This window comes from Ascaphus truei, chromosome 17 (genome assembly GCF_040206685.1).
Source record: "Ascaphus truei isolate aAscTru1 chromosome 17, aAscTru1.hap1, whole genome shotgun sequence".
In the NCBI taxonomy this organism is placed as follows: domain Eukaryota; kingdom Metazoa; phylum Chordata; class Amphibia; order Anura; family Ascaphidae; genus Ascaphus; species Ascaphus truei.
This window is the reverse complement of record NC_134499.1, coordinates 11452393-11475053: the sequence shown is the minus strand read 5'-3', so window position 1 is coordinate 11475053 and position 22661 is coordinate 11452393. Positions and strand designations below refer to the sequence as shown.

Here is a 22661-nt window from a genome sequence, read left to right as displayed (position 1 = left end):
GTAGGGGGGAGTAGGTGCAGTAGGGAGGGGTAGGTGCAGTGGAGGGGCGGTGCAGTAGGGGGGGTGGTGCAGTAGGAGGGGGAAGTGCAGTAGGGGGGGAGGTGCAGTAGGGGGGTAGGTGCAGTAGGGGGGTAGGTGCAGTAGGGGGGTAGGTGCAGTAGGGGGGTAGGTGCAGTAGGGGTAGGTGCAGTAGGGGGGTAGGTGCAGTAGGGGGGTAGGTGCAGTAGGGAGGCGCAGTAAGGGGGGGTAAATGTAGTGGGGGGGGAAGTGCAGTAGGGGGGAGGTGCAGTAGGGCGGGAGGTGCAGTAAGGGGAAGACATCTTTCGAGTGATCCTTACCGAGGCAATGGGGAAGAAGCCATAGGAGTCCAGCAGGATCAGCTGCCTCACCGTCTCGGGGAACACGCAGGCAAACTACATACATAATACATGTAAGGAGAGGGGACTCTATACAAGAGCAGGATCCCAGGGGCACAGTACACGTACCACGTCTTACAATGTCCGCTGTGTATAACGGTATGTAAGCGTGTGCGGGGATGTGTGCGTCTGTGTAGATGCGAGTGTCTGGGCTGACTCCCCAAATGTCATGTTCAAGGACAACACTTGATGGTCAGAAGTTTAGGAGAACATTGGCCATTTAGGGTCCCGAGTTCCCTATTACCCCAATCTGCCCTGTCCCTTCCGGGTCCCAATCCTATTAAATAAATATATGCCATACAGAAGATAAGCCCATCTTGGGAAACACGTGTTATGAGCTGTTTCGCTGGGGATGTATCTCAGTGTCCGGGAGGACTTACCATGCCACCGATGACCCCACCTGAGAGGAATAAGAGAGGTTCAGTGAACTCAGCGACCCTCATCTTAATCCCCACCTATACATCATTAAGCAGCGATAGATATATGGAATATAGATCCGGGCGGCCAACTCCTGTCCTCAAGGGCCAGCTTTGAAGAATGTCCCTGCTTCAGCACAGGTGGCTCAATCAGTGGCTCGGTCGTTGACCGTATGACATATACCTCTCTTATAGGAGGGGACATGGAAGTCAGGGCAGGTTGGGGTAAAGAGGGATCTCACAGCCACAAAGGGCCACTGTTCTAAACTTCTGTATGTTGTGGACTGAGCCACTGATTGAACCACCTGTGCTGAAGCAGGGATATCCTGAAAACCTGGCCAGTTGGTGGCACTTGAGGTAAATAAAGGGAAAGCAGGATAATTGTTTTAAAGCCAACATTTAGGCGCTGCGGAAACTAGGAAGCATGTTCTTCTCATCTGTACCTCTCTTTACTCGGCTTTTATCCCCCCCTGTCCTTATCAGAGAGGTAATAAAGATAAGGGGAGGGGGAGAGAGGGGGCTCTGCCTGTGCAAACTCTTGTAGAACGCACAGTGACGTCAGACAGAAGGGAGCAGCCGAAGATCAAACCCCCTCCCAAGTCTCAGCTCCCCGTGTTTAAAACTGACTTAAACATAATTGTGTGTCGGATTTTCTTGTAATAAACGTGTCCCCCAGATGCCACTTCTTAAACATTTTTTACCCTGACCCCTATAGGCATGTTAAATGTATTGATCCCCTCCGGCTGCTCCCTTCTGTCTGACGTCACTGTGCGTTCTACAAGAGTTTGCACAGGCAGAGCCCCCTCTCTTCCCCCTCCCCTTACCTTTATTACCTCTCTGATAAGGACAGGGGAGGATCACTTGATTGACAAACACTCCCCCGTTGTGATATAACAGTTTTTACGCCTGCGTAGACATACTGTATGTAGCATTACTTCTCAGTATTATGCCAGCCCGGTAGAACTGCATCAAAAGCCGGGGCTGCAAAAACCAGCACCAGATTTATTAAAGGTCTGGCGGCGGCGGCAAAAAGATTGCACCGGATTTAGCAACAGGAGAAACCCAGCGGGATTCCTCTCCTTTGATAAATCTGCTGCTGTTTCTTCTCCTGTTTTTGCCCCCGTTTTGCAGACGGGAGACTTTAATAAAGAGAATGTTCCCCTCTTCTGTCCAGGTGAAGGAGCAGAGTAACTGAAACACTTACCCATGCTGTGTCCCAAAATCGAGAACTTTCTCCATCCTAAGGCTGAGAAAACATTTTTTTTTTAAATCCCATTACATACATATACATACAGTATACACATATACATACAGTATACACATATACACATATACACATACAGTATACACATATACACATACAGTATACACATATACACATATACACATATACACATATACATACAGTATACACATATACACATATACACATACAGTATACACATATACACATATACACATATACACATATACACATATACACACATATACACGTATACACATATACATACAGTATACACATATACACATACAGTATACACATATACACATATACACATATACATACAGTATACACATATACACATATACACATACAGTATACACATATACATACAGTATACACATATAGTATACACATATACACATATACACATATACACATATACACATATACATACAGTATACACATATAAAAAACAAATATAGTAGCGCTAAACTAAAGGAACATGCACATAAATCAAATATTAACAACAACCGATTAATGTTAGATAAGCAGCGCACATATACACATATATACACATATATACACCTATATACACATATCCCATGTCATTTACCTTTCTGGGAGCTGCATCTGTGAGAAACTAAAATGGACCATAGATCCTGACCCCGCATTGCGCAGCCCTGTATCTTGGCCCCGCATTGCGCAGCCCTGTATCTTGGCCCCGCATTGCGCAGCCCTGTATCTTGGCCCCGCATTGCGCAGCCCTGTATCTTGGCCCCGCATTGCGCAGCCCTGTATCTTGGCCCCGCATTGCGCAGCCCTGTATCTTGGCCCCGCATTGCGCAGCCCTGTATCTTGGCCCCGCATTGCGCAGCCCTGTATTTTGGCCCCGCATTGCGCAGCCCTGTATCTTGGCCCCGCATTGCGCAGCCCTGTATCTTGGCCCCGCATTGCGCAGCCCTGTATCTTGGGCCCCGCATTGCGCAGCCCTGTATCTTGGGCCCCGCATTGCGCAGCCCTGTATCTTGGGCCCCGCATTGCGCAGCCCTGTATCTTGGCCCCGCATTGCGCAGCCCTGTATCTTGGCCCCGCATTGCGCAGCCCTGTATCTTGGGCCCGCATTGCGCAGCCCTGTATCTTGGCCCCGCATTGCGCAGCCCTGTATCTTGGCCCCGCATTGCGCAGCCCTGTATCTTGGCCCCGCATTGCGCAGCCCTGTATCTTGGGCCCCGCATTGCGCAGCCCTGTATCTTGGGCCCCGCATTGCGCAGCCCTGTATCTTGGGCCCCGCATTGCGCAGCCCTGTATCTTGGGCCCCGCATTGCGCAGCCCTGTATCTTGGGCCCCGCATTGCGCAGCCCTGTATCTTGGCCCCGCATTGCGCAGCCCTGTATCTTCGCCCCGCATTGCGCAGCCCTGTATCTTGGCCCCGCATTGCGCAGCCCTGTATCTTGGCCCCGCATTGCGCAGCCCTGTATCTTGGCCCCGCATTGCGCAGCCCTGTATCTTGGCCCCGCATTGCGCAGCCCTGTATCTTGGGCCCCGCATTGCGCAGCCCTGTATCTTGGCCCCGCATTGCGCAGCCCTGTATCTTGGCCCCGCATTGCGCAGCCCTGTATCTTGGCCCCGCATTGCGCAGCCCTGTATCTTGGCCCCGCATTGCCAGCCCTGTATCTTGGCCCCGCATTGCGCAGCCCTGTATCTTGGCCCCGCATTGCGCAGCCCTGTATCTTGGGCCCGCATTGCGCAGCCCTATATCTTGGCCCCGCATTGCGCAGCCCTGTATCTTGGCCCCGCATTGCGCAGCCCTGTATCTTGGCCCCACATTGCGCAGCCCTGTATCTTGGGCCCCGCATTGCGCAGCCCTGTATCTTGGGCCCCGCATTGCGCAGCCCTGTATCTTGGGCCCCGCATTGCGCAGCCCTGTATCTTGGCCCTGCATTGCGCAGCCCTGTATCTTCGCCCCGCATTGCGCAGCCCTGTATCTTGGCCCCGCATTGCGCAGCCCTGTATCTTGGCCCCGCATTGCGCAGCCCTGTATCTTGGCCCCGCATTGCGCAGCCCTGTATCTTGGCCCCGCATTGCGCAGCCCTGTATCTTGGCCCCGCATTGCGCAGCCCTGTATCTTGGCAGTGCATTGCGCAGCCCTGTATCTTGGCCACGCATTGCGCAGCCCTGTATCCTGGCAGTGCATTGCGCAGCTCTGTATCTTGGCCCCGCATTGCGCAGCTCTGTATCTTGGCCCCGCATTGCGCAGCCCTGTATCCTGGCCCCGCATTGCGCAGCCCTGTATCTTGGCCCCGCATTGCGCAGCCCTGTATCCTGGCCACGCATTGCGCAGCCCTATATCCTGGCAGTGCATTGCGCAGCCCTGTATCTTGGCCACGCATTGCGCAGCTCTGTATCTTGGCCCCGCATTGCGCAGCTCTGTATCTTGGGCCCCGCATTGCGCAGCCCTGTATCTTGGGCCCCGCATTGCGCAGCCCTGTATCTTCGCCCCGCATTGCGCAGCCCTGTATCTTGGCCCCGCATTGCGCAGCCCTGTATCTTGGCCCCGCATTGCGCAGCCCTGTATCTTGGCCCCGCATTGCGCAGCCCTGTATCCTGGCCCCGCATTGCGCAGCCCTGTATCTTGGGCCCCGCATTGCGCAGCCCTGTATCTTGGGCCCCGCATTGCGCAGCCCTGTATCTTGGGCCCCGCATTGCGCAGCCCTGTATCTTGGCCCCGCATTGCGCAGCCCTGTATCTTGGCCCCGCATTGCGCAGCCCTGTATCTTGGGCCCGCATTGCGCAGCCCTGTATCTTGGCCACGCATTGCGCAGCCCTGTATCTTGGCCACGCATTGCGCAGCCCTGTATCTTGGCCACGCATTGCGCAGCCCTGTATCTTGGCCCCGCATTGCGCAGCCCTGTATCTTGGCCCCGCATTGCGCAGCCCTGTATCTTGGCCCCGCATTGCGCAGCCCTGTATCTTGGCCCCGCATTGCGCAGCCCTGTATCTTGGCCCCGCATTGCGCAGCCCTGTATCTTGGCCCCGCATTTCGCAGCCCTGTATCTTGGGCCCCGCATTGCGCAGCCCTGTATCTTGGGCCCCGCATTGCGCAGCCCTGTATCTTGGGCCCCGCATTGCGCAGCCCTGTATCGTGGCCACGCATTGCGCAGCCCTGTATCTTGGCCCCGCATTGCGCAGCCCTGTATCTTGGCCACGCATTGCGCAGCCCTGTATCTTGGCCCCGCATTGCGCAGCCCTGTATCCTGGCCCCGCATTGCGCAGCCCTGTATCTTGGCCCCGCATTGCGCAGCCCTGTATCCTGGCCCCGCATTGCGCAGCCCTGTATCTTGGCCCCGCATTGCGCAGCCCTGTATCTTGGGCCCCGCATTGCGCAGCCCTGTATCTTGGGCCACGCATTGCGCAGCCTTGTATCTTGGCCCCGCATTGCGCAGCCCTGTATCTTGGGCCCCGCATTGCGCAGCCCTGTATCTTGGCCCCACATTGCGCAGCCCTGTATCTTGGCCCCGCATTGCGCAGCCCTGTATCTTGGGCCACGCATTGCGTAGCCCTGTATCTTGGCTCCGCATTGCGCAGCCCTGTATCTTGGCCCCGCATTGCGCAGCCCTGTATCTTGGGCCCCGCATTGCGCAGCCCTGTATCTTGGCCCCGCATTGCGCAGCTCTGTATCTTGGCCCCGCATTGCGCAGCCCTGTATCTTGGCCCCGCATTGCGCAGCCCTGTATACTGGCCCCGCACTGCGCAGCCCTGTATCTTGGCCCCGCATTGCGCAGCCCTGTATCTTGGCCCCGCATTGCGCAGCCCTGTATCTTGGCCCCGCATTGCGCAGCCCTGTATCTTCGCCACGCATTGCGCAGCTCTGTATCTTGGCCCCGCATTGCGCAGCCCTGTATCTTGGTCCCGCATTGCGCAGCCCTGTATCTTCGCCACGCATTGCGCAGCCCTGTATCTTGGCCCCGCATTGCGCAGCCCTGTATCTTCGCCCCGCATTGCGCAGCCCTGTATCTTCGCCCCGCATTGCGCAGCCCTGTATCTTCGCCCCGCATTGCGCAGCCCTGTATCTTGGGCCCCGCATTGCGCAGCCCTGTATCTTGGCCCCGCATTGCGCAGCCCTGTATCTTGGCCCCGCATTGCGCAGCCCTGTATCTTCGCCCCGCATTGCGCAGCCCTGTATCTTGGGCCCCGCATTGCGCAGCCCTGTATCTTGGCCCCGCATTGCGCAGCCCTGTATCTTGGCCCCGCATTGCGCAGCCCTGTATCTTCGCCCCGCATTGCGCAGCCCTGTATCTTGGCCCCGCATTGCGCAGCCCTGTATCTTGGGCCCCGCATTGCGCAGCCCTGTATCTTGGGCCCCGCATTGCGCAGCCCTGTATCTTGGCCCCGCATTGCGCAGCCCTGTATCTTGGCCCCGCATTGCGCAGCCCTGTATCCTGGCCACGCATTGCGCAGCCCTGTATCCTGGCAGTGCATTGCGCAGCCCTGTATCTTGGCCACGCATTGCGCAGCCCTGTATCCTGGCAGTGCATTGCGCAGCCCTGTATCTTGGCCACGCATTGCGCAGCTCTGTATCTTGGCCCCGCATTGCGCAGCTCTGTATCTTGGGCCCCGCATTGCGCAGCCCTGTATCTTGGCCCCGCATTGCGCAGCCCTGTATCTTGGGCCCCGCATTGCGCAGCCCTGTATCTTGGCCCCGCATTGCGCAGCCCTGTATCTTGGCCCCGCATTGCGCAGCCCTGTATCTTGGCCCCGCATTGCGCAGCTCTGTATCTTGGGCCCCGCATTGCGCAGCCCTGTATCTTGGCCCCGCATTGCGCAGCCCTGTATCTTGGGCCCCGCATTGCGCAGCCCTGTATCTTGGCCCCGCATTGCGCAGCTCTGTATCTTGGCCCCGCTTTGCGCAGCCCTGTATCTTGGCCCCGCATTGCGCAGCCCTGTATACTGGCCCCGCACTGCGCAGCCCTGTATCTTGGCCCCGCATTGCGCAGCCCTGTATCTTGGCCCCGCATTGCGCAGCCCTGTATCTTGGCCCCGCATTGCGCAGCCCTGTATCTTCGCCACGCATTGCGCAGCCCTGTATCTTGGCCCCGCATTGCGCAGCCCTGTATCTTGGCCCCGCATTGCGCAGCCCTGTATCTTCGCCCCGCATTGCGCAGCCCTGTATCTTGGCCCCGCATTGCGCAGCCCTGTATCTTGGGCCCCGCATTGCGCAGCCCTGTATCTTGGCCCCGCATTGCGCAGCCCTGTATCTTGGGCCCCGCATTGCGCAGCCCTGTATCTTGGCCCCGCATTGCGCAGCCCTGTATCTTCGCCACGCATTGCGCAGCTCTGCATCTTGGCCCCGCATTGCGCAGCTCTGTATCTTGGCCCCGCATTGCGCAGCTCTGCATCTTGGCCCCGCATTGCGCAGCCCTGTATCTTGGCCCCGCATTGCGCGGCCCTGTATCTTGGCCCCGCATTGCGCGGCCCTGTATCTTGGCCACGCATTGCGCGGCCCTGTATCTTGGCCCCGCATTGCGCAGCCCTGTATCTTGGCCCCGCATTGCGCAGCCCTGTATCTTGGCCCCGCATTGCGCAGCCCTGTATCTTGGGCCCCGCATTGCGCAGCCCTGTATCTTCGCCCCGCATTGCGCAGCCCTGTATCTTGGGCCCCGCATTGCGCAGCCCTGTATCTTGGCCCCCGCATTGCGCAGCCCTGTATCTTGGCCCCGCATTGCGCAGCCCTGTATCTTGGCCCCGCATTGCGCAGCCCTGTATCTTGGCCCCGCATTGCGCAGCCCTGTATCCTGGCCCCGCATTGCGCAGCCCTGTATCTTGGCCCCGCATTGCGCAGCCCTGTATCTTGGCCCCGCATTGCGCAGCCCTGTATCTTGGGCCCCGCATTGCGCAGCCCTGTATCTTGGGCCCCGCATTGCGCAGCCCTGTATCTTGGCCCCGCATTGCGCAGCTCTGTATCTTGGCCCCGCATTGCGCAGCCCTGTATCTTCGCCCCGCATTGCGCAGCCCTGTATCTTGGCCCCGCATTGCGCAGCCCTGTATCTTGGGCCCCGCATTGCGCAGCCCTGTATCTTGGCCCCGCATTGCGCAGCCCTGTATCTTGGCCCCGCATTGCGCAGCCCTGTATCTTGGGCCCCGCATTGCGCAGCCCTGTATCTTGGGCCCCGCATTGCGCAGCCCTGTATCTTGGCCCCGCATTGCGCAGCTCTGTATCTTGGCCCCGCATTGCGCAGCCCTGTATCTTGGCCCCGCATTGCGCAGCCCTGTATCTTCGCCCCGCATTGCGCAGCCCTGTATCTTGGGCCCCGCATTGCGCAGCCCTGTATCTTGGCCCCGCATTGCGCAGCCCTGTATCTTGGCCCCGCATTGCGCAGCCCTGTATCTTGGCCCCGCATTGCGCAGCCCTGTATCTTCGCCCCGCATTGCGCAGCCCTGTATCTTGGCCCCGCATTGCGCAGCCCTGTATCTTGGGCCCCGCATTGCGCAGCCCTGTATCTTGGGCCCCGCATTGCGCAGCCCTGTATCTTGGCCCCGCATTGCGCAGCCCTGTATCTTGGCCCCGCATTGCGCAGCCCTGTATCTTGGCCCCGCATTGCGCAGCCCTGTATCCTGGCCACGCATTGCGCAGCCCTGTATCCTGGCAGTGCATTGCGCAGCCCTGTATCTTGGCCACGCATTGCGCAGCCCTGTATCCTGGCAGTGCATTGCGCAGCCCTGTATCTTGGCCACGCATTGCGCAGCTCTGTATCTTGGCCCCGCATTGCGCAGCTCTGTATCTTGGGCCCCGCATTGCGCAGCCCTGTATCTTGGCCCCGCATTGCGCAGCCCTGTATCCTGGCAGTGCATTGCGCAGCCCTGTATCCTGGCAGTGCATTGCGCAGCCCTGTATCTTGGCCACGCATTGCGCAGCTCTGTATCTTGGCCCCGCATTGCGCAGCTCTGTATCTTGGGCCACGCATTGCGCAGCCCTGTATCTTGGGCCCCGCATTGCGCAGCCCTGTATCTTGGCCCCGCATTGCGCAGCTCTGTATCTTGGGCCCCGCATTGCGCAGCCATGTATCCTGGCCCCGCATTGTGCAGCCCTGTATCTTGGCCCCGCATTGCGCAGCCCTGTATCTTGGCCCCGCATTGCGCAGCCCTGTATCTTGGCCCCGCATTGCGCAGCCCTGTATCTTGGCCCCGCATTGCGCAGCCCTGTATCCTGGCCCCGCATTGCGCAGCCCTGTATCTTCGCCCCGCATTGCGCAGCCCTGTATCTTGGCCCCGCATTGCGCAGCCCTGTATCTTGGGCCCCGCATTGCGCAGCCCTGTATCTTCGCCACGCATTGCGCAGCCCTGTATCTTGGCCCCGCATTGCGCAGCCCTGTATCTTGGCCCCGCATTGCGCAGCCCTGTATCTTCGCCCCGCATTGCGCAGCCCTGTATCTTGGCCCCGCATTGCGCAGCCCTGTATCTTGGGCCCCGCATTGCGCAGCCCTGTATCTTGGCCCCGCATTGCGCAGCCCTGAATCTTGGCCCCGCATTGCGCAGCCCTGTATCTTGGGCCCCGCATTGCGCAGCCCTGTATCTTGGCCCCGCATTGCGCAGCCCTGTATCTTCGCCACGCATTGCGCAGCTCTGCATCTTGGCCCCGCATTGCGCAGCTCTGTATCTTGGCCCCGCATTGCGCAGCTCTGCATCTTGGCCCCGCATTGCGCAGCCCTGTATCTTGGCCCCGCATTGCGCGGCCCTGTATCTTGGCCCCGCATTGCGCGGCCCTGTATCTTGGCCACGCATTGCGCGGCCCTGTATCTTGGCCCCGCATTGCGCGGCCCTGTATCTTGGCCCCGCATTGCGCAGCCCTGTATCTTGGGCCCCGCATTGCGCAGCCCTGTATCTTGGCCCCGCATTGCGCAGCCCTGTATCTTCGCCACGCATTGCGCAGCTCTGTATCTTGGCCCCGCATTGCGCAGCCCTGTATCTTCGCCCCGCATTGCGCAGCCCTGTATCTTCGCCCCGCATTGCGAAGCCCTGTATCTTGGCCCCGCATTGCGAAGCCCTGTATCTTGGCCCCGCATTGCGCAGCCCTGTATCTTGGCCCCGCATTGAGCAGCCCTGTATCTTGGCCCCGCATTGCGCAGCCCTGTATCTTCGCCCCGGATTGCGCAGCCCTGTATCTTGGCCCCGCATTGCGCAGCCCTGTATCTTGGGCCCCGCATTGCGCAGCCCTGTATCTTGGCCCCGCATTGCGCAGCCCTGTATCTTGGCCCCGCATTGCGCAGCCCTGTATCTTGGGCCCCGCATTGCGCAGCCCTGTATCTTGGCCCCGCATTGCGCAGCCCTGTATCTTCGCCACGCATTGCGCAGCTCTGCATCTTGGCCCCGCATTGCGCAGCTCTGTATCTTGGCCCCGCATTGCGCAGCTCTGCATCTTGGCCCCGCATTGCGCAGCCCTGTATCTTGGCCCCGCATTGCGCGGCCCTGTATCTTGGCCACGCATTGCGCGGCCCTGTATCTTGGCCCCGCATTGCGCGGCCCTGTATCTTGGCCCCGCATTGCGCAGCCCTGTATCTTGGGCCCCGCATTGCGCAGCCCTGTATCTTGGCCCCGCATTGCGCAGCCCTGTATCTTCGCCACGCATTGCGCAGCTCTGTATCTTGGCCCCGCATTGCTCAGCCCTGTATCTTCGCCCCGCATTGCGCAGCCCTGTATCTTGGCCCCGCATTGCGAAGCCCTGTATCTTGGCCCCGCATTGCGAAGCCCTGTATCTTGGCCCCGCATTGCGCAGCCCTGTATCTTGGGCCCCGCATTGCGCAGCCCTGTATCTTGGCCCCGCATTGCGCAGCCCTGTATCTTGGCCCCGCATTGCGCAGCCCTGTATCTTGGCCCCGCATTGCGCAGCCCTGTATCTTGGGCCACGCATTGCGCAGCCCTGTATCTTGGCCCCGCATTGCGCAGCCCTGTATCTTGGGCCCCGCATTGCGCAGCCCTGTATCTTCGCCCCGCATTGCGCAGCCCTGTATCTTGGGCCCCGCATTGCGCAGCCCTGTATCTTGGCCCCCGCATTGCGCAGCCCTGTATCTTGGCCCCGCATTGAGCAGCCCTGTATCTTGGCCCCGCATTGCGCAGCCCTGTATCTTGGCCCCGCATTGCGCAGCCCTGTATCCTGGCCCCGCATTGCGCAGCCCTGTATCTTGGCCCCGCATTGCGCAGCCCTGTATCTTGGCCCCGCATTGCGCAGCCCTGTATCTTGGGCCCCGCATTGCGCAGCCCTGTATCTTGGGCCCCGCATTGCGCAGCCCTGTATCTTGGCCCCGCATTGCGCAGCTCTGTATCTTGGCCCCGCATTGCGCAGCCCTGTATCTTCGCCCCGCATTGCGCAGCCCTGTATCTTGGCCCCGCATTGCGCAGCCCTGTATCTTGGGCCCCGCATTGCGCAGCCCTGTATCTTGGCCCCGCATTGCGCAGCCCTGTATCTTGGCCCCGCATTGCGCAGCCCTGTATCTTGGGCCCCGCATTGCGCAGCCCTGTATCTTGGGCCCCGCATTGCGCAGCCCTGTATCTTGGCCCCGCATTGCGCAGCTCTGTATCTTGGCCCCGCATTGCGCAGCCCTGTATCTTCGCCCCGCATTGCGCAGCCCTGTATCTTCGCCCCGCATTGCGCAGCCCTGTATCTTGGGCCCCGCATTGCGCAGCCCTGTATCTTGGCCCCGCATTGCGCAGCCCTGTATCTTGGCCCCGCATTGCGCAGCCCTGTATCTTGGCCCCGCATTGCGCAGCCCTGTATCTTCGCCCCGCATTGCGCAGCCCTGTATCTTGGCCCCGCATTGCGCAGCCCTGTATCTTGGGCCCCGCATTGCGCAGCCCTGTATCTTGGGCCCCGCATTGCGCAGCCCTGTATCTTGGCCCCGCATTGCGCAGCCCTGTATCTTGGCCCCGCATTGCGCAGCCCTGTATCTTGGCCCCGCATTGCGCAGCCCTGTATCCTGGCCACGCATTGCGCAGCCCTGTATCCTGGCAGTGCATTGCGCAGCCCTGTATCTTGGCCACGCATTGCGCAGCCCTGTATCCTGGCAGTGCATTGCGCAGCCCTGTATCTTGGCCACGCATTGCGCAGCTCTGTATCTTGGCCCCGCATTGCGCAGCTCTGTATCTTGGGCCCCGCATTGCGCAGCCCTGTATCTTGGCCCCGCATTGCGCAGCCCTGTATCCTGGCCCCGCATTGCGCAGCCCTGTATCTTGGCCCCGCATTGCGCAGCCCTGTATCCTGGCCACGCATTGCGCAGCCCTGTATCCTGGCAGTGCATTGCGCAGCCCTGTATCTTGGCCACGCATTGCGCAGCTCTGTATCTTGGCCCCGCATTGCGCAGCTCTGTATCTTGGGCCACGCATTGCGCAGCCCTGTATCTTGGGCCCCGCATTGCGCAGCCCTGTATCTTGGCCCCGCATTGCGCAGCTCTGTATCTTGGGCCCCGCATTGCGCAGCCATGTATCCTGGCCCCGCATTGTGCAGCCCTGTATCTTGGCCCCGCATTGCGCAGCCCTGTATCTTGGCCCCGCATTGCGCAGCCCTGTATCTTGGCCCCGCATTGCGCAGCCCTGTATCTTGGCCCCGCATTGCGCAGCCCTGTATCCTGGCCCCGCATTGCGCAGCCCTGTATCTTCGCCCCGCATTGCGCAGCCCTGTATCTTGGCCCCGCATTGCGCAGCCCTGTATCTTGGGCCCCGCATTGCGCAGCCCTGTATCTTCGCCCCGCATTGCGCAGCCCTGTATCTTCGCCACGCATTGCGCAGCCCTGTATCTTGGCCCCGCATTGCGCAGCCCTGTATCTTGGCCCCGCATTGCGCAGCCCTGTATCTTCGCCCCGCATTGCGCAGCCCTGTATCTTGGCCCCGCATTGCGCAGCCCTGTATCTTGGGCCCCGCATTGCGCAGCCCTGTATCTTGGCCCCGCATTGCGCAGCCCTGTATCTTGGCCCCGCATTGCGCAGCCCTGTATCTTGGCCCCGCATTGCGCAGCCCTGTATCTTCGCCCCGCATTGCGCAGCCCTGTATCTTCGCCCCGCATTGCGCAGCCCTGTATCTTGGCCCCGCATTGCGCAGCCCTGTATCCTGGCCCCGCATTGCGCAGCCCTGTATCTTGGCCCCGCATTGCGCAGCCCTGTATCCTGGCCACGCATTGCGCAGCCCTGTATCCTGGCAGTGCATTGCGCAGCCCTGTATCTTGGCCACGCATTGCGCAGCTCTGTATCTTGGCCCCGCATTGCGCAGCTCTGTATCTTGGGCCACGCATTGCGCAGCCCTGTATCTTGGGCCCCGCATTGCGCAGCCCTGTATCTTGGCCCCGCATTGCGCAGCTCTGTATCTTGGGCCCCGCATTGCGCAGCCATGTATCCTGGCCCCGCATTGTGCAGCCCTGTATCTTGGCCCCGCATTGCGCAGCCCTGTATCTTGGCCCCGCATTGCGCAGCCCTGTATCTTGGCCCCGCATTGCGCAGCCCTGTATCTTGGCCCCGCATTGCGCAGCCCTGTATCCTGGCCCCGCATTGCGCAGCCCTGTATCTTCGCCCTGCATTGCGCAGCCCTGTATCTTGGCCCCGCATTGCGCAGCCCTGTATCTTGGGCCCCGCATTGCGCAGCCCTGTATCTTGGGCCCCGCATTGCGCAGCCCTGTATCTTCGCCACGCATTGCGCAGCCCTGTATCTTGGCCCCGCATTGCGCAGCCCTGTATCTTGGCCCCGCATTGCGCAGCCCTGTATCTTCGCCCCGCATTGCGCAGCCCTGTATCTTGGCCCCGCATTGCGCAGCCCTGTATCTTGGGCCCCGCATTGCGCAGCCCTGTATCTTGGCCCCGCATTGCGCAGCCCTGTATCTTGGCCCCGCATTGCGCAGCCCTGTATCTTGGGCCCCGCATTGCGCAGCCCTGTATCTTGGCCCCGCATTGCGCAGCCCTGTATCTTCGCCACGCATTGCGCAGCTCTGCATCTTGGCCCCGCATTGCGCAGCTCTGTATCTTGGCCCCGCATTGCGCAGCTCTGCATCTTGGCCCCGCATTGCGCAGCCCTGTATCTTGGCCCCGCATTGCGCGGCCCTGTATCTTGGCCCCGCATTGCGCGGCCCTGTATCTTGGCCACGCATTGCGCGGCCCTGTATCTTGGCCCCGCATTGCGCGGCCCTGTATCTTGGCCCCGCATTGCGCGGCCCTGTATCTTGGGCCCCGCATTGCGCAGCCCTGTATCTTGGCCCCGCATTGCGCAGCCCTGTATCTTCGCCACGCATTGCGCAGCTCTGTATCTTGGCCCCGCATTGCGCAGCCCTGTATCTTCGCCCCGCATTGCGCAGCCCTGTATCTTCGCCCCGCATTGCGAAGCCCTGTATCTTGGCCCCGCATTGCGCAGCCCTGTATCTTGGCCCCGCATTGCGCAGCCCTGTATCTTGGCCCCGCATTGCGCAGCCCTGTATCTTCGCCCCGCATTGCGCAGCCCTGTATCTTGGCCCCGCATTGCGCAGCCCTGTATCTTGGGCCCCGCATTGCGCAGCCCTGTATCTTGGCCCCGCATTGCGCAGCCCTGTATCTTGGCCCCGCATTGCGCAGCCCTGTATCTTGGGCCCCGCATTGCGCAGCCCTGTATCTTGGCCCCGCATTGCGCAGCCCTGTATCTTCGCCACGCATTGCGCAGCTCTGCATCTTGGCCCCGCATTGCGCAGCTCTGTATCTTGGCCCCGCATTGCGCAGCTCTGCATCTTGGCCCGGCATTGAGCAGCCCTGTATCTTGGCCCCGCATTGCGCGGCCCTGTATCTTGGCCCCGCATTGCGCGGCCCTGTATCTTGGCCACGCATTGCGCGGCCCTGTATCTTGGCCCCGCATTGCGCGGCCCTGTATCTTGGCCCCGCATTGCGCGGCCCTGTATCTTGGGCCCCGCATTGCGCAGCCCTGTATCTTGGCCCCGCATTGCGCAGCCCTGTATCTTCGCCACGCATTGCGCAGCTCTGTATCTTGGCCCCGCATTGCTCAGCCCTGTATCTTCGCCCCGCATTGCGCAGCCCTGTATCTTGGCCCCGCATTGCGAAGCCCTGTATCTTGGCCCCGCATTGCGAAGCCCTGTATCTTGGCCCCGCATTGCGCAGCCCTGTATCTTGGGCCCCGCATTGCGCAGCCCTGTATCTTGGCCCCGCATTGCGCAGCCCTGTATCTTGGCCCCGCATTGCGCAGCCCTGTATCTTGGCCCCGCATTGCGCAGCCCTGTATCTTGGGCCACGCATTGCGCAGCCCTGTATCTTGGCCCCGCATTGCGCAGCCCTGTATCTTGGGCCCCGCATTGCGCAGCCCTGTATCTTCGCCCCGCATTGCGCAGCCCTGTATCTTGGGCCCCGCATTGCGCAGCCCTGTATCTTGGCCCCCGCATTGCGCAGCCCTGTATCTTGGCCCCGCATTGCGCAGCCCTGTATCTTGGGCCACGCATTGCGCAGCCCTGTATCTTGGGCCCGCATTGCGCAGCCCTGTATCTTGGGCCCCGCATTGCGCAGCCCTGTATCTTCGCCCCGCATTGCGCAGCCCTGTATCTTGGCCCCGCATTGCGCAGCCCTGTATCTTGGCCCCCGCATTGCGCAGCCCTGTATCTTGGGCCCCGCATTGCGCAGCCCTGTATCTTGGCCCCGCATTGCGCAGCTCTGTATCCTGGCCCCGCATTGCGCAGCCCTGTATCTTGGCCCCGCATTGCGCAGTCCTGTATCTTGGCCCCGCATTGCGCAGCCCTGTATCTTGGGCCCCGCATTGCGCAGCCCTGTATCTTGGGCCCCGCATTGCGCAGCCCTGTATCTTGGCCCCGCATTGCGCAGCTCTGTATCTTGGCCCCGCATTGCGCAGCCCTGTATCTTCGCCCCGCATTGCGCAGCCCTGTATCTTCGCCCCGCATTGCGCAGCCCTGTATCTTGGGCCCCGCATTGCGCAGCCCTGTATCTTGGGCCCCGCATTGCGCAGCCCTGTATCTTGGCCCCGCATTGCGCAGCCCTGTATCTTGGCCCCGCATTGCGCAGCCCTGTATCTTGGCCCCGCATTGCGCAGCCCTGTATCCTGGCCACGCATTGCGCAGCCCTGTATCCTGGCAGTGCATTGCGCAGCCCTGTATCTTGGCCACGCATTGCGCAGCCCTGTATCCTGGCAGTGCATTGCGCAGCCCTGTATCTTGGCCACGCATTGCGCAGCTCTGTATCTTGGCCCCGCATTGCGCAGCTCTGTATCTTGGGCCCCGCATTGCGCAGCCCTGTATCTTGGCCCCGCATTGCGCAGCCCTGTATCCTGGCCCCGCATTGTGCAGCCCTGTATCTTGGCCCCGCATTGCGCAGCCCTGTATCCTGGCCACGCATTGCGCAGCCCTGTATCCTGGCAGTGCATTGCGCAGCCCTGTATCTTGGCCACGCATTGCGCAGCTCTGTATCTTGGCCCCGCATTGCGCAGCTCTGTATCTTGGGCCACGCATTGCGCAGCCCTGTATCTTGGGCCCCGCATTGCGCAGCCCTGTATCTTGGCCCCGCATTGCGCAGCTCTGTATCTTGGGCCCCGCATTGCGCAGCCATGTATCCTGGCCCCGCATTGCGCAGCCCTGTATCTTGGCCCCGCATTGCGCAGCCCTGTATCTTGGGCCCCGCATTGCGCAGCCCTGTATCTTGGCCCCGCATTGCGCAGCCCTGTATCTTGGCCCCGCATTGCGCAGCCCTGTATCTTGGCCCCGCATTGCGCAGCTCTGTATTTTGGGCCCCGCATTGCGCAGCCCTGTATCTTGGCCCCGCATTGCGCAGCCCTGTATCTTGGGCCCCGCATTGCGCAGCCCTGTATCTTGGCCCCGCATTGCGCAGCTCTGTATCTTGGCCCCGCTTTGCGCAGCCCTGTATCTTGGCCCCGCATTGCGCAGCCCTGTATACTGGCCCCGCACTGCGCAGCCCTGTATCTTGGCCCCGCATTGCGCAGCCCTGTATCTTGGCCCCGCATTGCGCAGCCCTGTATCTTGGCCCCGCATTGCGCAGCCCTGTATCTTCGCCACGCATTGCGCAGCCCTGTATCTTGGCCCCGCATTGCGCAGCCCTGTATCTTGGCCCCGCATTGCGCAGCCCTGTATCTTCGCCCCGCATTGCGCAGCCCTGTATCTTGGCCCCGCATTGCGCAGCCCTGTATCTTGGGCCCCGCATTGCGCAGCCCTGTATCTTGGCCCCGCATTGCGCAGCCCTGTATCTTGGGCCCCGCATTGCGCAGCCCTGTATCTTGGCCCCGCATTGCGCAGCCCTGTATCTTCGCCACGCATTGCGCAGCTCTGCATCTTGGCCCCGCATTGCGCAGCTCTGTATCTTGGCCCCGCATTGCGCAGCTCTGCATCTTGGCCCCGCATTGCGCAGCCCTGTATCTTGGCCCCGCATTGCGCGGCCCTGTATCTTGGCCCCGCATTGCGCAGCTCTGTATCTTGGCCCCGCATTGCGCAGCTCTGCATCTTCGCCCCGCATTGCGCAGCCCTGTATCCTGGCCCCGCATTGCGCAGCCCTGTATCTTGGCCCCGCATTGCGCAGCCCTGTATCTTGGCCACGCATTGCGCGGCCCTGTATCTTGGCCCCGCATTGCGCAGCCCTGTATCTTGGCCCCGCATTGCGCAGCCCTGTATCTTGGCCCCGCATTGCGCAGCCCTGTATCTTGGGCCCCGCATTGCGCAGCCCTGTATCTTCGCCCCGCATTGCGCAGCCCTGTATCTTGGGCCCCGCATTGCGCAGCCCTGTATCTTGGCCCCCGCATTGCGCAGCCCTGTATCTTGGCCCCGCATTGCGCAGCCCTGTATCTTGGCCCCGCATTGCGCAGCCCTGTATCCTGGCCCCGCATTGCGCAGCCCTGTATCTTGGCCACGCATTGCGCAGCCCTGTATCCTGGCCCCGCCTTGCGCAGCCCTGTATCTTGGCCACGCATTGCGCAGCCCTGTATCCTGGCCCCGCATTGCGCAGCCCTGTATCTTGGCCACGCATTGCGCAGCCCTGTATCTTGGCCCCGCATTGCGCAGCCCTGTATCTTGGCCCCGCATTGCGCAGCCCTGTATCTTGGCCCCGCATTGCGCAGCCCTGTATCTTGGCCCCGCATTGCGCAGCCCTGTATCTTGGCCCCGCATTGCGCAGCCCTGTATCCTGGCCCCGCATTGCGCAGCCCTGTATCCTGGGCCCCGCATTGCGCAGCCCTGTATCCTGGGCCCCGCATTGCGCAGCCCTGTATCTTGGCCCCGCATTGCGCAGCCCTGTATCTTGGCCCCGCATTGCGCAGCCCTGTATCCTGGCCCCGCATTGCGCAGCCCTGTATCCTGGCCCCGCATTGCGCAGCCCTGTATCTTGGCCCCGCATTGCGCAGCCCTGTATCTTGGCCCCGCATTGCGCAGCCCTGTATCCTGGCCCCGCATTGCGCAGCCCTGTATCCTGGCCCCGCATTGCGCAGCCCTGTATCTTGGCCCCGCATTGCGCAGCCCTGTATCTTGGCCCCGCATTGCGCAGCCCTGTATCTTGGCCCCGCATTGCGCAGCCCTGTATCTTGGCCCCGCATTGCGCAGCCCTGTATCTTGGCCCCGCATTGCGCAGCCCTGTATCTTGGCCCCGCATTGCGCAGCTCTGTATCCTGGCCCCGCATTGCGCAGCCCTGTATCTTGGCCCCGCATTGCGCAGCCCTGTATCTTGGCCCCGCATTGCGCAGCCCTGTATCTTGGCCACATATTGCGCAGCCCTGTATCTTGGCCCCGCATTGCGCAGCCCTGTACCTTGGGCTGGGATAACGTTGTATTTCCGCTTGCTTATAATGTTCTCATTTAAACCATGTTGTGTTGTTCTAGGTTTGTGCGCTTCCCTTCCCTTCGGCTCGCCACTTTCTGTGCGGCTGTGTGCGCTGGTGGCGTCAGTGACTGCACATGAGCTCATCTCCCAGGGACCGAGCGCTCATTCTTAGCGGACACTCACCCATAGGTGCAAGGGGACAAGCCCCCCAATATATAGATATATTTATTTTTACGTGACTTAGTGATATTATTATAAATATATGCACACGCATATTACAAATGTATCAATTACATGTGAGGTTTGAACGCCTAACTGCACTTTTTAATCAGCTACAAGTCTTAAAATACTCTTTATTATGGGTGACCGAAGGACCAGCGTACATTATCCACACGCGGCAACCTTAGCGTGCAAGCGAGGAGTACAAGCCCGGCCTGACCCCCAGCTGCTGGGTGTGCAAGGGCCGAGCAGTGGGGCCAAATACACATATCATTCGCACCATGTTCCAGCGTCGCTCGTGCCCTCCACCCGACTGGTCAGCAGTGGCTGTGACGACTCACCTGTCACCGCCCTGTGTACGTCTGTCACGTAGTCGAGATGTTCGTATCTCACCCCCGGGGGCCTGTGGGAGGACATCCCGTGTCCGGAGAAATCCAGAGCCACGTAGTGACATGCTGGGGGGGGAGGAAAAAATAGACTTTGTAAGGACGGGAGAATAGTGGGACTACAAATCCCACAATCCTTCATGGTAGGTGTTTGAACCAGGGCTGGGCCAGGTGTAGAAGTCGGGAGTTAGGGGACCGGTATAATGATACCTATTAGGACAGTGGTTCCAAACATGGAGGGACGACTTTGTGGGTGGGCCCCGGGGGAGGTGGGACACAGAGTTACAGACAAGAAGACCTTAAGGAGATTCACTACGGTCTGTTGCGGGTTAACGCAACTAATCCAGCGTTACCTGCCAGTCAAGTATATGGAGTGTGTATATCGGATGCGTTACTCCGCAAGCAGAGGAAGACCCTCTGGGGCCCCTAGGTACCAAGACTTTGGGGGCCTTTGCTCGTGGCGGCCATCCTCCTGCAGAGTCGCGGCGTCACGACATTGCGGTGTCATGGCAACGCATTGCCATGTGACATCACGGCATCGTTTGATGTCAGGTCGCCATGACAACGCGATGCTGCAGGAGGAGGGCCGCTCCGGAGAAGGTAAGAGACCCCTCTCTCTCTCATACACACACCTTTGGCTGGGGCCATGGTGCCTCCGCCCGCGTGGAGGCGAGCGGAGGCTGGGGAGTGACCCGCGTGACGCGGGTGCTTTCCCTGGCCATGGTGGCCGGGCCGTGGGGGGCGTGCCTAAGAGCGTCACTGAGCTGGTTCGACCCTCATTGGGCGAACCGCTCACGTGACCCGCCCGTCGCGCCAAGAAATCAGTTTCAACTGACTCCTCGCGCACGCACGCCGCATGGACGCAATCACTGCCTTAAGGCAGTCTGATCGCTCAGCGTCCACACGGTCTGCGGCACCATGGCCCCAGCCTTACCTTGCGTGAGGTCCGGTGACTCTGGAGCTCCCGGCGCCGATGGAAGGAGGGAGATTATGGCAGGCAGTGACCGCCAGGCTGCTGCATGGGGAGCTGGGGAGACGCAGCACCGACCCAATGCAAACCTACGGGGGCATCTAACCCTATGGGCCCCTAGGCACGTGCCTGCTGGGTAATTCGGCACTGCCCGCAATTGAGCTTATTAAATCCCGCTTTGTACATTGACAACAGAAAAGATCTGAGAGAGACTGTGATAAAGGAAAATAAGGCACTTTTCCTCTCATCAATAACCCATATTCCCCTAAGGGAAATCCATATAGTTTTATATAGGTTTTGGGGGTAGAATAACACCCAAACCTTGGTTATCTTGCTCTGAGCACCATATGCAGATGGGGAGTCCCAAAAGCAAGAGGGTTGGGGTGCTCTGTTTAAAATGATTGGGAACCATGGCATTGAGAGTAAGACTCACTCACGGTTACCTGCAGCACTGATCTCATTAATGTCTATAGACTTTCACTCAACGAAATTCCAATACTCCATTACGATGATATAATTTCTACCCAAAAGCCATCAATCCTGGATCTAGATAGATATGGCAGGGAGAAAGTGGACAAAGATATATGGGTACATAAAATGGCTTCCCTTTTCGCTTCAAGCAGGATAAGTGAGATGGCATTATGGGGTGGAGGGCGGACACTGCAGTGTTTGGGGATGCTTCACCAATACCTTCTTCGTTGGGAGCAACACAAACCTAATTCCTGCCACATACCCGTGGACACTTAGACAGTGATACCCCCGGCTTGGGGCAATGGGAACTGAACTCTCTCACCACTCACCTTGTGGAAGTAGAGGGATGAGTCTGTCAAACGTATTGGCGTTGTCCAACCAGCCGTGCAGGCAGAGCACAGGACGGCCCTCTTGAGGACCCCAGGCTTTGGCTGCTAATTGTCCCCAGGGGACCGCGAACCTCAGTTCTGACAAAGGACATAAAAGTGAGCGAGGATACGGTGATCAGCAACAAAGGCGGCGGGGGCTGAAGAATTGGTGTGATTATAGGGGTGGCAGCAGCCCCCCTAACTGCACTGCTGCCTCCGCATGTGGATATCTGAAGTCTGGCCATGTCCACAGGATCAGATAAAACATCTCCACTAAGGAGAGGAATAATAATGGGGGTATAACATGACCAACTTAAGATGTATTCATGTGTTCAATGTTACTGACATACAACAAGAGACAAAATTCCCCCAACGACCAATCATTAAGGACATTACTATGTATTTTATCTATATTCTTTCTTCACAAATATGGGTCATTTAGCTCAATCCTGTGGCCAAAATGTTACGAGCCTGCGCCCACATCGCAGCAACCGCTTCTCAGCAGGTCCTACACTGCCAATATCCTACTGTCTCCTGTATTTCTTCCACTGCATCCCACTGAATCCGTGTGTCCTGGAACACACGTGAACGAGCAGCTTATCCAGAGATCTCTTCTGGAAGAGATACAGAAGTATGATATTGGCAGTGCAGGAGCTGCTGAGATGGGGTCACCGTGACGTGGGCACAGGCTGGAAATATTTTGGCCCCAGGGTTGAACTAAATGACCAATACTTATGAAGAAAGAATATAGATCAAATAAATAGTGATGTACAGTACTAAATAATTAGCCATATTGGATGTAGTGTTGGGGTTCTTGTCTCTTGTTGTATACATGTATACCCAGTAGCACTTCAAATGACACAAATATATATACAATGTACTACTGACATAGCAAAACTATTATATATATGATCTTGTTTGTTTAGCCGACAAAAGAAATGCAAACAGCGCACACCGGGAGTCAGTATTAGAAAAATGTATACATTTAATGTATATAAAAACAAATAATCACAATGTCCGACATTGGACCTAAAAAAATAGGTATCAAGTACCATATGGAAACACAATAACTTTAATTAATGAACACAATAAAATTAATAGTCTAAATTAACTCAATACTATATAGTAAAAAAAACAAAAAGATACACACATGAGAAAGCAATTAATTATATGTGCACAACAGTAAAATTACCAAAGTGCATAATACAAGAATAACCACAAAGGAGGGTGTGCTAACCAGGCATGTGTGCTAACCAGGCGTGTGTGCTAACCAGGCGTGTGTGCGTGCAGCCTCTCATGTGCACTTTCATACATACATGAAATTATACTGCTAGGATCTGCTAGTAAAGTGAAGAGATAATATGGAGTGCATTTGATGTTTTTCCATCCATATTTGTGTATTTTTATTATCACACACT

The 22661-nt window shown here is 59.1% G+C and overlaps 1 protein-coding gene across 1 annotated transcript in view; it reads right to left on the bottom strand.

Annotated features, from left to right (window-relative positions):
* Positions 1–22661, bottom strand: part of SERHL2 (serine hydrolase like 2) — a 67573-nt gene that overhangs the window by 34366 nt on the left and 10546 nt on the right. The window contains exons 2-6 of the mRNA XM_075573943.1: positions 21205–21342; positions 19390–19503; positions 2037–2078; positions 797–816; positions 339–413 (exon numbers count right to left, since the gene is read on the bottom strand). Coding sequence (XP_075430058.1) covers positions 339–413; positions 797–816; positions 2037–2078; positions 19390–19503; positions 21205–21342 — 389 coding nt within the window. The remainder of the gene's footprint in view (positions 1–338; positions 414–796; positions 817–2036; positions 2079–19389; positions 19504–21204; positions 21343–22661) is intronic.